Source organism: Stomoxys calcitrans, chromosome 1 (assembly GCF_963082655.1).
Source record: "Stomoxys calcitrans chromosome 1, idStoCalc2.1, whole genome shotgun sequence".
Taxonomy (NCBI): domain Eukaryota; kingdom Metazoa; phylum Arthropoda; class Insecta; order Diptera; family Muscidae; genus Stomoxys; species Stomoxys calcitrans.
Window position 1 is genome coordinate 155,187,106 of NC_081552.1, and position 16,933 is coordinate 155,204,038.

At 36.8% G+C, this 16,933-nt stretch overlaps 1 protein-coding gene across 8 annotated transcripts in view; it reads right to left on the reverse strand.

Annotated features, from left to right (window-relative positions):
• The window catches only part of LOC106089411 (GATOR complex protein Iml1), a 130,668-nt gene that overhangs the window by 27,063 nt on the left and 86,672 nt on the right, over positions 1-16,933 (reverse strand). For 5 of the 8 annotated variants that reach the window (XM_059360108.1, XM_059360105.1, XM_059360104.1 and 2 more), the window contains 5 exons: positions 16,346-16,775; positions 8,446-8,620; positions 6,755-6,949; positions 6,217-6,294; positions 5,885-5,949 (listed from right to left, as the gene is read on the reverse strand). In XM_059360108.1, coding sequence (XP_059216091.1) covers positions 5,885-5,949; positions 6,217-6,294; positions 6,755-6,949; positions 8,446-8,620; positions 16,346-16,775 — 943 coding nt within the window. The remainder of the gene's footprint in view (positions 1-5,884; positions 5,950-6,216; positions 6,295-6,754; positions 6,950-8,445; positions 8,621-16,345; positions 16,776-16,933) is intronic. The other 3 variants (XM_059360110.1, XM_059360106.1, XM_059360107.1) reach the window with 2 other exon arrangements.

Here is a 16,933-nt window from a genome sequence, read left to right on the forward strand (position 1 = left end):
CACATTTTTTATTATGGCACGATTATGGATGGCAACCTTAGTTCTATTGCGTTGTTAGTTGACAAATTTGCATTACAGCTGCCAAAATGAAAAAAATGAAACTGGCGGGAACACTCAACCAAATTTGTTATTCAAAATAGCAAAAACGTTTGCTTAAACAGCAATTTTTGTCTGCTGACAATGGGAAAGCAGTCATTACTGCTGTTTCAGCAAACATAGGGCTGCTCCATTAGCAAACATTTCGGTCAGCTAAATCAGCAAACAAAATCTGTTGTTTTAACTCCAAAAATCTGCTAAAAAGAAAATGTTATGCTATTTTTTATGTTTGCCTGTTCCTGGTTTTGATTACTTAATGCATTTTTTTTGAGTTTTTTTAGAAACTATGTTGGAACAGATGATTTTAATTTGTGGAATATTACTGTAAAGAAGCTTTCCAAACCATCCATTGGTAAACATATCGGAATGTGTCTGAGCTCGCTTGCATTTTTTGTTATTGCTCTGCTTATGTGTACATAACTGGCATGGCCTTTTGTATCTAAATTTAAAGAAAAACGATTGTTGAAATTATACATTCAGTGCTGATTATAAACATCCACTGAGACACACATTTACATGTGTTCTTTTTTTTTTTTCTTCCAACATCCCCTTCATAATTAAGCAGCAGTCATTTTCTTTGCCGAACAGAATTTTGAGCAATAAGCCTGCTACTCTGAAATTGCAGTACTACTGCTGTAATAGCAGAACCAATGCCACAATAGCAGCAAAATTGACTACTAATATTCAGCAGACAGTGTTTGCAAACTTTTTTATGAGTGTAATAAAAGAAGAAAGGAGTTTCTATATACTTCCATTTTACGTTCGGCAGCAGATTTATTGCAAATTAACTTGGATATAAATCCAATTTATTAACAAATATTGGGTTTGGAGCAGCTAAAGAAAACCATAAAAATAAAAAGATAGTTCAACAGTGCTTTAAATTAAAAATATACAGCCTTATTCATATTATTTGGAGACCACCGTAGCGCAGAGGTTAGGTTTTAGTGGCAGTCTGCCATCAGACTCACTTAGACATTTTCGTCCATTGTAATACCACAGTAACAGAAGAAGGAAGATGCCTTCTAGTTCCTACCGTTGAACATTCCAAATCGCTTTAAAAATCCGAATAACTTGCGAATGTTCACATCCGCTAAATCAGACAGGTTCTCAAAAAAATGAGAACCTAAAGTGCAACTCCTTCTCACTGCTAGTGCGGGACACACACACAGAAGGCGTGTGTCCTCACGGCTTCTGCAAAAGTCGTTGCTGGCAACCTTCAGTCTGTCAGCATGTTTTCCGATTAGACAGTGACCTGTCATGACGGACACAATGACTGAGACGTCTGTTCTAGCCAATGACAGCAAAGCAGTAGACCTCTTGAAGTCTAGATTAGCCCACATAGTTTTGGAATGCTCTCAGCCCCCTCTTTGTTACCATCTATCATTCGTTATCCTTCGGGCCTGGTCCTGAAAACTGCGCTTAAATGTCACTAGAGGCATACCCACAGATTCCAATATCCCTGGAATGTGTAGGGTAGTTCCCAGTCTCGCAAGCTCGTCCGCTTTACAATTCCCTGGGATATCTCTGTGGCCCGGCACCCAGCACAGGTGAATTTTGAACTGTTCAGCCATCTCGTTGAGAGATCTGTGGCAGTCGGGGCGGTTTTTGTGTTCAGAAATACGTTCTCCAGGGATTTAATGGCTGTCTGAGAAGATATTTATGCTAATCGTTGTAATGACATTATATCTTAGCCATTCCATCACTTCTTAATTCCAAGGATCTCCGCTTGATACACACTGCAGTGGTCGGGTAACCTTTTCGATATGACCAGTTCTAGATCTTTAGAGTACACCCCAAAGCCCACTTGGTCGTTTAGTTTGCAGCCATCCATATAGAAGTCTATGTAACTTCTGTTACCAGGGATATCGTAGTTCCAATCGGTTCTGTCAGGAATAGTGGTACAATACTTTTTTTATCAAAAAAGCAGCTCAGGTAGAATGTAATCCACATTGCCTAGAACATCGGATATTGTATCAAGGTTAACACAGTGACCGTGGCCGCCACACGACCAATGAGAATACACCCTTAACCTCACGACAGTGGTCGCTGCAATTTGGGTAGCCACAATGTCCAGAGTCATAAGATGTAGCATTAAATTCAGTGCATCAGATGGTGTCGTCCTAAGTGCGGCTGTGATGAGCAAACAAGCCATCCTTTGGATCCGGTTAAGTATTGAGCAGTAGGTAGACTTTTGAAGCGCCGTCCACCAGACAACAGCACCATATAGCATTATAGGTCTGACAACTGCAGTATATACCCAATGCATGACACACGGTCTAAACCCCCAACTTTTGCCAATGGCTCTCTTGCAGGTGTTTAGGGCAAGAGTAGCCTTTCTTGCTCTTCCCAAAATGTTGGATTTGAAGTTCAGTTTCCTGTCCAGCCAAATACCCAGGTATTTTGCGCTTTCTGTAAATGGAACATTCTCTCCACCCAAGGAGACAGGTTCCACTGAAGGCAGCTTGTATCTCCTGCTGAAAATAACTACTTCTGTCTTGCAAGGATTTATAGCTAGACCACTTTGGGTAGCCCACTTCGTTGTTGCACGTAGAGCTTCTTGATGTATATACTCTTAGAGCGCTGGGAAACGGTCCCCTAACCGCAATTGCCACGTCATCAGCATACGCGACCACTTTTACGCCTTTTTTTCCAGAGACAATAAAATATTGTTAATGGCTATATTCCAAAGTAGAGGAGACAGTACACCTCCTAGAGGTGTTCCTCTGCTCATGCCAAGAAATGCTACAATTGTATACTACTTGACAGCGAGAGAACCCTCTATGTAGCCGACTAGGTCGTGAAGGGCTGTTTCAGTGGATTTGCCTTTACTATATGCATGCTGCTGCCGCGACAGGCAATTTCCAGGGATCTTTGCCCTAAGATATGTTTCTATCAACCTCTCAAGAATCTTCAGCATAAAGGATGACAAACTAATAGGGCGAAAATTTTTAGCCTTCGTGTGGGGGTTTTCCTGCTTTCGGAATGAGAATGACCTTCGTGTCCCTCCATCTCACAGGTATACATGACATTCTGATACAAGCAGATTATATCTCCCTAAGCCAGGGAACCAGTCTATCAGACATAGCTTGTAATTCAGCCGGTGATCCATCATCAGGGCCTGGCGACTTAAAGGAGTCGAAACATCTTTTCGAAACTTCTTCCACTCCTAATACTGGCAACATTTGTGAAATGCTATGCCATGCAAAAACTTCTCTACAAAAAGGTGTCGCACTGCGGCACGCCGTTCGGACTCGGCTATAAAAAGGAGGCCTCTTATCACTTAGCTTAAACTTGAACCGGACTCCACTCATTGATATGTGAGAAGTTTGCCCCTGTTCCTTAGTGGAATGCTCATGGGTAAAATTGGTATTGCATTCAGAAAACTTAATGAAGCCTTAATATAGGTTATTTCCTATAAAGGAAATCTGTCAAATAAATCTATTTCAAATCAACATTAAGTTTTTAATACTGGTGAAAATATTTATTCTTGGTATTTAACAACTTCTTGTAGTTTTTTTTTGTGGTGATTTAATTATTTGATTAAACATTCTTTTGCTGCGGGTCTGCCAAAACACAAATACCGACATCAATCAATCCCATGACAGCCGGTTGAACGTACCCGATTGACCCGATGGAATCATTTATCGGCGGGGGCTGCCGTCTCAGTGTACAACACACTGCAACAACAACTACAACAACCGGCATCAATTGACAAAAGTTACCATACATAATAAACATTTTTATTTTGGTTGCGTTGTCAGACAATCACTTAACAGAATGTTGGTTGCTATCCATAATCTACCCATTAGATTAATTTTTTCCTTTTGGGGTTGCAAAGAGGATGATGTATGCAAAAAATTTTCAGATCTGACGTTTTGGGATGGGAAAGGATCAATTTACCAAAAATTAATAACCATATTTTTTATGATATCATTCCACACGAACTGTAAACATTTCAATTGTGCGTTGTTTTGGATGTTTTACGTTGTTTTGGTGATACGGTGGAACCCACTTTCAACTATTAACCATCTGAAAACGGCAGACCCCATTTGCTGTTTTTGCAAAATATTACTACTGTCCCATTTTTAGCAGTTTTTTTGTTGTAGCAAACTTTTTTGTGGTTTTTACTATGCAGCTTTATCGTTGGAAATTTTTAAATGGTGGCACAAAAAGTGTCATTTGTAAAAAAAGTGGCACATTGTTTTTTCGTTTTTGTTAAAAAAACGAACAAAAAAACTAGGAGTAACAAAAACAAAAGCATACAATAAACCTTCTGCTTTTTATATAATAATTACAATAAAATAATAAATTACATAACAAACTTGTTTAAATTGGCCCAAACTTTGGCACAATATTTTTCATAAAACGTGTACAACAATAACAAACAAATCAGTTCTTTTATAAATAACATAAAAAGGTGTATACAAGAAAAGTTCGCCCAATCCGAATCATAGATTCCCACCACCGTAAATCAATCCTAGGTTTTCGTTCGTGAATTTTTGTAGCCAAAACGCCAAATTCAAATTTGGACGGACGAAAGGACTTCGCAAAATCGATCTACGATCTACAGAACATGTATTTATAAGTTTAAGAATAAATGTTTTACGAGTTGCGGTGTTGGGTATTTAAATACTAAAGTGACATATTTCACAAACATCTTACTCTCGTTCAGCTCAAAAATTTAAAAAAAATTTTAAATTTATATGCGATTTGTTGTACGACAAACTATAGATGGAAAAGTGGCGCAAAACAGTTAAAAGTATGGCATTTGGTATCCAAATAAAAAATTGACACACAAGTGGCATCGTCCAAAAAAAGTGTAAAATTTGATACTAAAGTGGCACAACGTAACGCTGGGGGTATGTGCAATGTGCATTACCTTAACATTATGCATCTTGTTCACTAATATGTCCAACGAGTATTTAAAACCCAAAGAGCAAACTTGGCAAGGCACAAATATTTTTACGAATATAATGGGAGCATATATCCTATCTGATTATTTAAATAGTTAAAGGTGCTGTCAGACGACATGTATTTGTCATATTTTTCACTTTCTATCGCCATATCACTTGTCAGATACGAATATTGTAGTGTATTGCACCTTTTTTATCCGACGAATCATGCATGTCAAATGAAAATTGAGCTTGATTAAATACAAAAATATTACATATTTATTCCAAAATTCCTTTTTCATATTACATGTTTCACATGTAGTATCATACGATGTGTCCAGCTTTCAGAGTGGCTAAATTTGACATGTCAAATGACAAATAGATGTTGTCTGCTAGCGCCTTAATTATAATTATAAGATACAATATTTATAGTCTGTTTGTCGATATCGCAAAATAAGCCCCGGCAAATTGTGGACGATCTCTAAGATCCAGATTCGTCTATATAGATGGCCATTGGTATTAAATTTCGATGGGTTGTAAGCTCTTTTTTGCTCCAATTGCCGTTCAAGTAAGCTTTTGATCGACAAACAGGCTTTTACTTATACTTTAAATAAAAAAATCAACAGTTTTTACAAGAAATATACCCGGCTATGGTAACTAAACAGACCGTACTTACACCAAAAAAATAATCACTGGACATAAAAAATTTTTAATTACAATGTACATACAAAACTAGCTTACTTTAATAGTAGGAACAAAAAAATATATTACAACAAATCGAAACAATAAGCAAACACAGAGAAAAAAACATAAAAAATAGCCAAGCCACTCAAAGAAAATGCGACAAATCAATAAGCAAAGTCAAAAGCGATATAAAAAATATTGATTATAAAAACCTTGGTCTCTTCTCGGGCAACCGATTACTGCCAACTCGTTCACGAAAGGGTGAATTTGTAAGGCCCTACATTTGGGGAAAGGTTAAAAAAATACACTCTTTAAAATTAACTGTACAGACAGAGAGAGAGAGAGAGATGAGAATTTGAAAATATTTTATGGCAAAGTTATAAAATTTAAATTGTAAGTCAGGGATATTAATTTGACAAAAGACACAATAATTACTGATATTGACCAAAAACAAGAATGTTAAAAATTGTAAAAAAAACAAATAAAATATATGTATGACTGTAGACAATTTTAGATTTATAGAGAATAAAGAGAGAGAGAGAACCTGATTAGGCGGAGGTCTGGAAATTATGCTGGTACTGTGGCGCCTTCTTGTTAGATGACTTTGTGCGGTAGGACTATCCTGTAAACGAATCCAACAACTCAAACATGTAAGGCAAAAAGCAACAATACAACAACATTGGGAAAATCGAAAAACACTTTTCATCAAATCAAACATTTAACAAAATCAACTGGAGTAATTAATAATTAAACATAATGGGTTAAACAAATGGTTCACGCCCTTATTCACAAAATTTTTTGAAGCCTTGAAATAGGTTTACTTGACTGTTCTAAAAAGGAAATATGTCAAAAGAAATCTCTTTCAAATCTACATTAAGTTTTGTGAATAAGGCCGATAGTATATATGTGTAAAAACAGACAAATAAAAAGAATAAAACCAAGTTTTAGACATACATACGCATATAGTATGTATGTACACACTTCGCATGTAACTATTAAAATACAAATAATGGAAAAAAAATTAGTGAGTTAAGTAAAAACTAAACTAAACGCCAAGACTTTCAAATTTAATATTTGCTTACGCGAGCTTTACGACGTTTCAATTTATTGATGTGAACTTCCATAAATCTCATAAAGTCCTCAATTTGTTGTTTCCCACCCTCCATGGAGGGCTCCGTAAAAACATCGCAATTTTGACATTTTTGCTCCATGATCTTATTGATAGCTTTATTCTCCTTGGGCAATAGATACATGCGAAAGCGCCAATATTTTAAATTCTGTAAAATAATAGAACATGGGCATTAGTGCGCATTGAATTTTTGAAGCAACATACTAACTTATACACAGCATACTCTGGTGGGCTACTACCCACAAAGCAAATTTAGCAAATTATTTTTTCTTTTGCTTTTGTACAAAATTCAATAATTTGAATACCTTAAATATCGCAACTATAATGAGGTAGGTAACATTTACAGTGAGTGAATTTAGAATTTCAATCATCCCAGTGGTCACGAACAAGGATCGGATGCACCATAAACACTGAGTCGCTTCAATTTACCGAAACCTGTCGCTGAAAAATAATCATGGTGATCTCTCGTTTTTTATATTTCGGGATTGGACAACCCCTGTGTTACAATCTCCCAATAGCCAGCTCTATCGTAAAGCTTGACATTTTTGAGGTTATACGTACTCAGAACGTTTTGACATACGAGCGCTATTTGTATTGCTTACAGTAACTTTAAAGATTTATTTCGGCCAAAAAATAGAATTAAATCATAAACATTTTCGTGCGATTATTTTTTACCACTTTCGACGTGGATTAACTCAAAAAAAAGCTCGTGCTGATTGGTCGAAAGAAATACTACAAAAATACGATCGCGGCGCTCCGACACATGCCTATGACATCGTGGATTTACGTGTAAGAGCCCGAAAGTAAACAGCAGTCGACTGTATGGGTGTTTCAACATGAGCCAAATCCAACAAAAGTTGCTCGCGCACGAAGCACTTCCTGTTTTTTCGGAAAAACTGAACATGTCGCAATCGTATCACTAGAACAATGCAGAACAGTCAATTCTGAGTGGCACACAACTATTAGTTTGCCATTTGTCTTTCAAGAAATCAGGAAAACCAACCGTCCAAGACAGATTACTCTTCACCACGACAATGCGAGCTCTCACACAACTGCATTTTTGAGCACTCAAAACATCGAGTTGATGAGTCATCTGCCGTATAGTCCTGACTTGGCACCAAATGACTTCTATTTATTCCCGTACGTAAAAAAATAAAATGAGAGGTCAACGTTTTTCGACACCTGAAGAGGCGGTTGATGCGATCAGAATGCATGTTTCGAATATACCCAAATCAGAGTGGCAAAAGTGCTTCGATAATTGGTTCAAACGCATGCAAAAGTGTATAGATCTTAATGGGGAATATGATTTTTTCATATCTTAATGTATCCCGGGTGATTTTCTTCAATGAAACGACGAAATATTGGATATAAATAAAAAAAATAAGGTTTTATGAACAAAATTAACTTTACTTGGCCTTGAGCTCGAGTTTTTATCAACACAGGAATTATACATAACCGAAATATAGCCGAAAATCAACCAACCAACATTTAAAAATAAAATGCTCTAATCGAATACTTATAGCCAGAGAAATTTCGAAATTTGCCTTTAACGTATTTTTACTATTTACTAAATAGATATCGCCTCTCTTAGGGAATGATAGGAACACTTGATTAATTAATTATAAAAACTTATGTATAACATACCTCCATTAAAGGATAGTCAGTATCTCCTCTTGTGCATATGTAGTGATCCATAAAGTTCCAGTTGAAATTCTCTAATTTTTCTGTTGTAAAATTAACACCTGATATTTCATATGTTTCATGCTGAGGAGCATGAAATCGGTAACGATAATCAACGTTAATAGGAGGATAGGGATGCCTGTTAAATTAAATTAAATATAAAATGCATTAATATGAGAGAACATTTGTCGATCATAGGAATTGTTTAAGAAATGTGCATTTCATAACATTCAACCTTGTTCATTTGCATAAATGTAAATGCCTTTCAATCACTGCCAAATTGATTTCAATAAAGTAAAATAATAAATGGTATTGTACCATGCCCTCAAATATGTTGGAATTTATGTATTTTTTTTAGTTTCTAAGTTCATTCGCACGAAAATTGTCTGTTGCGAAAACCGACAAACTATATTCGTCACCATAAAAAAAAAGACAAAAGTCGAACAACAACACACAGCTAAAGCAACATCACTGAAACTGATTTGATAGTCCCGTAGTAAGTGAGATATTAATAACATGCATGTACAATTACTAACAATGTGCGGACGACTCACTGATCCAATCCTTAGGCCAGTACTGGGTGGACCCGCTACTTAGAGACTGGATAAACCATATGCTAAGGAACAGATGGATAAATTGTGTGTCCCATGGCATGGCCACAGGGGGCATTTTATCGCCACTCCTATGGCTGACCACCATAAATGACCTATTACGGATGCTGACAGAGGAGGGTTTTGAACCCATCTGCTATGCAGACGATGTTATAATATTTCTAAGGGGTAAGGATCCGAAAGAGCTATGCAGAAGTGCCGAAAGGGTCTTGCATATGGCATATGACTGGGCTAAACCCAGACGTCTTAATGTTAACCCAGAGAAGACTGAAATATGCCTGTTCACGAGGAAGACGAAGGTGGGCCGATTTAGCGCACCACGTTTCCTCAAAAAGACGATTTCGATATCTGACAAGGTCAAATACTAAGGTGTGAACTTGGACAGGAAACTGAATTGGAAGTGTCACATTCAGGAGCGTACTGAGCGTAAGGTGGTGTTAATGCGAGGAAGTCGAGTGTGAACATCTTTACGGACAGTAAACTCAGGGCAATACCAACCAGGACTGTAAGATCACGAACAGTCTTGGAATGTAAGAAGGAGATTAACGCCTTCTCTGAGGATGGCATGATCCGCATCGTTTGGGTGCGGGCCATAAAGGAGTAACTGGGAATGAGAAAGCAGACGATTTGGCAGTGAAGGCCAGAGAACAGCTGTCAATAACCTTGATTAGCCCGAAGCTTTTCGGGTCGACGTTGTCGTGCATGTAACACTGTGGAATATCGAAACGGTCGGCAGGACAACGAAAATCCTATGGGGAAATACGGATCATGAGAAAGCGAGGCTACTACTGAAAGGAAGTATGAAGGAGGTCAGGATGGCTTCCGGTATCATAACGGGACACATAGGATTACGAGCTCATTTATGCAAAATCAGCATGTGTAGGACATGTGGGAAAGATGGTGAGACGTTGAAGCATTTCCTATGCCATTGCCCGACTTTTGAGGTTAACAGACTACGGTATTTAGTTGGCGATACAATACCAAGCATGAACACACTTAGAGGCGTGATATAGAAAACAATAAAGGATTTTGTAAGTAGCACCAAATTTCAAACTTAGATTTTCTTTTTCGACGTTAGAGCGCACAACATGCCGATTACTGGCTTAGGTGTATGTCCATAGTGGCATGGGATGGATATATATCCGCATCCTCTTTTCAACCTAACCTTACCGCCTCAGTTATAACTGCTACAACAACAACATTACCGCCAACAATATATTTATTAAAAACAAGTACATAAATTTTGGGAAATTTTATATTTTTCTGAATTCATACCATAGTGCGCCCAAAATCGTCACTTTAAGAGGATGATGTCAATGATAGAAATGTTCCAAATTCAATTTCACTAGGGGTTCCCGGGGAAAAGGAGACAGTTGGTATTACATCAATTAACTATATAAAACAATTTTGCACAAATGATTTTTATTAATGAAATTGAGTTTGTATTGTAAGTGAGACAAATCGGCATATGTTTAGGTATGTCTCCCACACAAACCGATCTCCCGATTTGGCTTCTTCAGAACCTCTAGGTGCTGTAGATCTCGACTTTAACAAAGATCGACATAAAGTTGCGAAATACTCTAAAAAGTATCAAAAAAACTAACAATACTCGTATTGATGCAAGTTTTAATATGACCAAATTCTCTTTAATATTTTATAATATTGGGTTGCCCAAAAAGTAATTGTCGGTAATATAGTAGTAATATAGTCGGCGTTGACAAATTTTTTCAACGGCTTGTGACTCTGTAATCGCATTCTTTCTTCTGTCAGTTATCAGCTGTTACTTTTAACTTGCTTTAGAAAAAAAGTGCGCGAAATTTTGTTTACATTTGTTTGTTTGGCGTCAATTTTAATATGGGTACCACATGTATTGAAAGAAATTCATTTAACAAACCGAATCAACGCTTGTGATATGCACCTTAAACGCAATGAATTCGATCCGTTTTTAAAACGAATCATAACTGGAGATGAAAAATGGATTGTTTACAACAACGTTAGTCGAAAACGAACATGGTCCAAACATGGTGAACCAGCTCAAACCACTTCATAGGCTGATATCCACCAAAAGAAGGTTATGCTGTCTGTTTGGTGGGATTGGAAGGGTGTGGTATATTTTGAGCTGCTTCCAAGGAACCAAACGATTAATTCGGATGTTTACTGTCAACAATTGGACAAATTGAATACAGCCATCAAGGAGAAGCGACCAGAATTGGTCAATCGTAAAGGTGTCATATTCCACCAGGACAACGCTAGACCGCACACATCTTTGGTCACTCGCCAAAAACTGAATGAGCTTGGCTGGGAACTTTTGATGCGTCCACCATATAGCCCTGACCTTGCACCATCAGACTACCATTTATTTCGATCTTTGCAGAACTCCTTAAATCGTAAAACTTTCGGCAATGATGAGGCTATAAAATCGCACTTGGTTCAGTTTTTTGCAGATAAAGGCCAGAAGTTCTATGCGCGTGGAATACTAAATTTGCCAGGAAGATGGCAAAAGGTTATCGAACAAAATGGAAATTATATATTTGATTAAAGTTCATTCTAAGTTTTATTAAAACTGCATTTACTTTCTTTTAAAAAATCCGCAATTACTTTTTAGGCAACCCAATAAATGTTATACTTACGACATTCTTCGGGAACCCCATAGTGAAATCAGATTTGGAAAATTTTTTCATAAGCATCATCCTCTTAAAGTGAAGATTTTGGAGGCACTAAGTAATGAATTCAGAAAAATACAGAATTTATCAAAACTTATGGTCCTTATATTGTTGGCGGTACTTATGTAAATTAGGAGGGGAAAGTCACCGCTGATAATTTTTCTGATGGTCTCGTCTGGATTCGAACCCAGGCGTTCAGCGTCATATGCGGACATGCTAACCTCTGCGCTACGGTGGCCTTTACCCTCCTAATGCTGGCAACATTTGTGAGGTAATATGCCATGTAAAACTTCTCTCCAAAGAGGTGTCGCACTGCGGTACTCCCCTTATCATTGAATCGGACTGCACTGATTGATAGGCGAAAAGTTTGCCCCTGTTCCTTAGTGAAATGTACATGGGCAAAATTTGTAATTTACTTACAGCGATCAAAAAAAGTATTCATCATTCAATGTTTTTTTTTTAATAAGTCTACAAAAGACAATTGGAATGAAAACATATTAAACTAATGATGCAGTAGTGCTTGTGTGATATATATGTACACAATTTCATTGTTTTTAAAGAAAAAAATAGTATTTATTGGAACAAAAAGGGCCATTTTACAGCTGAACACAAAAAATTAAACAAAAAAAGTATTCATCATTGCAAAAAAACAAAAAAATAAATAACATAATTTAAAAAAATTAATACTTTGTTATTCGACCACCGCGTGTTATAACTTCTTTTAAACGGTATGACATCGATTGGACTAATTTAGCGGTTATATTTTGGTCTATATTAGTCCATTCCTCCATTATCACCTGTTGCATTTGACTCTTGCTCGAAAAATTGCGCGTTCTCAATTTGCGTTCGAGATGTTCCCAAAGATGTTCAATTGGGTTCAAGTCGGGACTTTGAGGAGGAGTTTTAATGACTTTGGGGCAGTTATACAGCATCCACATCTTGGTATTTAAAGCAGAATGTTTGGGGTCATTATCTTGATAATATTGAAAGTTATTACCAAGCCCAAGTTTTACAGCACTATCTTTTAAATTCCTCTTTAAAATGTCAATGTAATACTTATGATCCATTACTCCATTAATAATTTCAAGATTTCCCGCTCCTGAAGCCGCCATACACCCCCAAACCATTAAACCACCTCCACCATGTTTTACAGTAGCAACTGTGTTTCGTTCTTCAAGCTCTGTATTTGGTTTTCTGTACACTATGACCTTTCCATCGCACCCAAAAAGATTAAACTTGCTCTCGTCTGCAAAAATGACTGTTTTCCAAAATGATTCGGGCTGTTTTACATACATTTTTGCGAAGTTTAGCCTTTTCACTCGGTTTATTTTATTTATAAAGGGCTTCTTACGTGCAGTTCATCCTCTGTAACTATGCCTTTTGAGTGTATTTCGAATTGTTTGTGTAGTAACTTCCTTCCCTAAATATTCCATAGTGTTTTTACGAAGAATGGTCGCATTTGTCTTCGGAGTTTTCTGAACTTGCCGCACTAGCCAACGCACATCTCCAACTGAAAGTGCTTTTGGTCGACCAGATCTTGGTTTATTGTCAACAGTTTTCGTTTCTGTCCACTTTCTGATGATGGATTGTATAGTAGATCGTGGTCTATTTAATATTTCACTGATAGTTTTTTGAGTTAAACCATTCCTGTGGTGTTTTATTATCAAAACTTTTACCTCATCAGAAACCTCGTTTTGCTTACGACCCATTTTGACAAAAACTATATTTTCAATGAAATTAAATATTTGCTGTCAAGGGCAAAGCCTCCTTTACTAAATAAAACAGAAAAGGGGGATTCCCAAATAATATTTGAATTTGACTTTGATGATAGCACATCAATGATGAATACTTTTTTTGTTCTGTTTTTGGTGTTATTATATAAAATTGCATTTTTTGCGCTAATTAAATTTATTTTTTGAATTTATTTTAAAACATATTACGAAAAATAAACTATTGCATAAAACTGCATTATTTGTTTACTTTAAATTTTCTTTAATTACCCAAAATAAGTGAATTTATTATCAATTTTGCTAATGATGAATACTTTTTTTGACCGCTGTATGTGAATTATATTATATTAACAGATTTCATTTCAGTAGTGACTCATAGTAAAATTTTATGTGGAATATTCCTTTCTTTGACACTTTGCTCCTAAAATGGAATATTATGGGCTGACGGAACCCTAGTATTGCCGCCTGAAAGATCATGTAAAAGCCAGGGGAAAGAGTGGGTCTGGGAGTCTACATTGAGAACCCAGGGACTGAGATCTGTTGTAGACTACCTGACCAGAAAGAGATCCTAGTGATCACGAAATGCGTGAGGTGGTGTGGTACAAACGCGAGGACGTCGAGTGTGAACATCTTAACGGACAGTAAAATGACCATAAGGGCAATAACAACCAGGACGGTAAGGACACGAACTCTTGGAGTGTAAGAAGGAGATTAACGCTTTCTCAGAGGACGGCACAATTCGCATCGTTTGGATGCCGCCATAACGGAGTAAGGGGGAATAAAAGGGCAGACGGACGGACTGGTTAACCCGAAACCTTTCAGGTCGAAACAATCTGATTTAAGGGCGTGGGCAACAAACGCGCATATAACACTGTGGAACAGCGAAACAGTCGGTAGGTCGGCTAAAATCCGGATCGTGAGAGGACGAGGTTATTACTGAAAGGAAGTAAGATTGAGGTCAGTATAGTTTTTGGTGTCATAACAGGACACATAGGACTACGAGCTCACTTATGCAAAATCGGTGCGCCAAGTGATGGCAAGTGTAGGGCGTGTGGGGGAAAATGATGAGACGTTGGAGCTTTTCCTATGTCATTGCCCAGCTTTCGCGGCTAACAGAGTGGTATGGAAAACAATTAAGGATTTTTCTTTTTCGAGGTTACTTTTTAGTTTTTAGAGCGCACATCAAGCCGATTACTGGCTTAGGTGTATGTCTATAGTGGCATGGGACAGATTTATGTCTACACCCTCTTTTCAACCTAACCTAACATTTATACAGCGAGACACATTAGATAAAGTAGTGTATCTAATTTCTATAAACATTTTCGCAATGATAATAATAATAAAAATATTTTTTTTAATAAAGGGTGATCAGCTTTTGATTAAGAGGTTGATCGAAAAAAATTCTGCAAGTTAGAATGGCTTTCGATTAATATAGCTTCTCCATTTGTTGTAGGTTTCACATAAACTAAACCCCGGTATGAATATATGGAAGCAATCACATTTTGTTTTCTAAGGGTTATTGCAGCTTGTAGTATTTTAAAATTCATCGATGTGAGATTCTCTTTAATATGTATTGGGTGATCTGATGAAAGCTATTATCTTGTAGGAGTAAGGGACTTTTGGCGTTTCTTTTAAATTGCGACAACGCCCTAAGGAAATTATTTGTCATATAAGGCGTGAGCATTTGAATTATATTGGTAGCATTCTTTGGATGCTTATTTTTACTTTGTATTCGGTAAATGCCTTTATACTGAGGAGAAGCTATACTTGAAGTCTTGAAGTCTTTGACATCATCCTTCTAAAATAAAGTTTTTGTGGCGAATCTGGCACCAACTCAGAAAAAGTAATACTTTAACCCTAAAATGTACTTTCAATTTTTTTTAGGTTCACCTTTGGGACCTATTGTAGAATTTCATGGTCAACATTTTTGTGGAATATTTTGATTAGCCACAAATTCATTTTAAATTAGTTTTGAACGCTGTTGTAAAAAAGGGACCAACAAGAACCCTTCAATGAGTCGGCTAAAGGTTTAAATGTTCAACCATGATAATATTGCCGCAGTCTTGTCAGTAATATTGACGAACACACTATAAAACTAAAATGAAAGGATTTCACGTTATCGTAAGCCGGATATTTAGAAAAATGTCCAGAAGGGGGCAACTTCCCCCTCTTGTTTGGTTACTTTTCAAAGTAAACTTCTTTCAAAACGCCAATATATGTGTTTTCTCTCTTACTTTTCTTTCTGTGCATTTTTTTCCTGTTATTTTTTGTTCTGTTTCACAGTGTTATTTAATGCATTTATTTGGCTTGTAGAAGTCATAACCACTTCTGTGAAATGTTCCACTTCGTCACCATATTTTTATAGTGCATTTTTACAGTTGGTCGGACGAGAAGTCAAACTCAGAACTAAGCTTAATGGGTTATATGACCTCATTGCTTCAACAGTAATACAATTTGTCATAATTGGTAAAGTTTTCAGGGAAAAACAAAAATATTTTAAAATTTGTGAAGCAAATTCCAGCGTAGAAAATTTTCAAAGACAATTTTAGTTGAATCTACTTATGTCTTAATTGAACAGAGAGATTTTCTGTGCGATCCAAGACAAATTGCGGAAAATGTTTAAATCTCAGCAGCGCACCAGCGAGTGCTATTCACATAATAAAAATATCTACACTCATCGAAATTTGCTATTCAAAATAGTTTTTGTCTGCTGTTAAAGGGAAAACAAATGTGGCGGATGTTTAGGCAAAGATTTCTCTACTATTCTAACCAACATAATCTGCAAATGAACAATAATAAAATATGGAATGCATATTACTGCCAAAGCGAACAACATCAGTGCTTGAAAGTTTCAGCTTACCTTGGTCTATATCCAGTTACCGTTATCACAGATCCGTTCAATGTTATTTTGTGGAATATTCGACCAATGGATAAAAGGTATTCCTTAGTCTGTTCGGCAAATGGATTCATGTTAAGAACTGATGTGGGTCTCTGTTGTTTCAAACCGCCACAGCATGGAGCCTGAGCCGGAGCATTACTCGATTTTTCTTCTATCACTATCAACTGAAATCCCTGTGCCAAACGCTGAGATACAATTTCCGTACAAACTTCTTCCGTTGTCAACGGCTTCCGATAGATAGCACGACTGTTTGCGTAATCCGAGTTTACATCATCAGGCAGGAGAGTATAATCAGAAATAACGTAATCATTATGCAATGATCGCTTATCAGGAAAATAATCAGTTGTGATGGGCAGACAAGCCGGTATGGTAAGAGATTTCCAATCCACACCTAACAATTTTTGACGACATATACATACAATTGGAGGCAGAAGGTTTAATGGAAGAAAAACGTATTAGCATAGCTTGAAAAGACAATTCGATAACAACTAGTACAAGAAAAAAACAATGACACATAAAAGAATAGAGATTTGTTGTCATAGAAAAGGA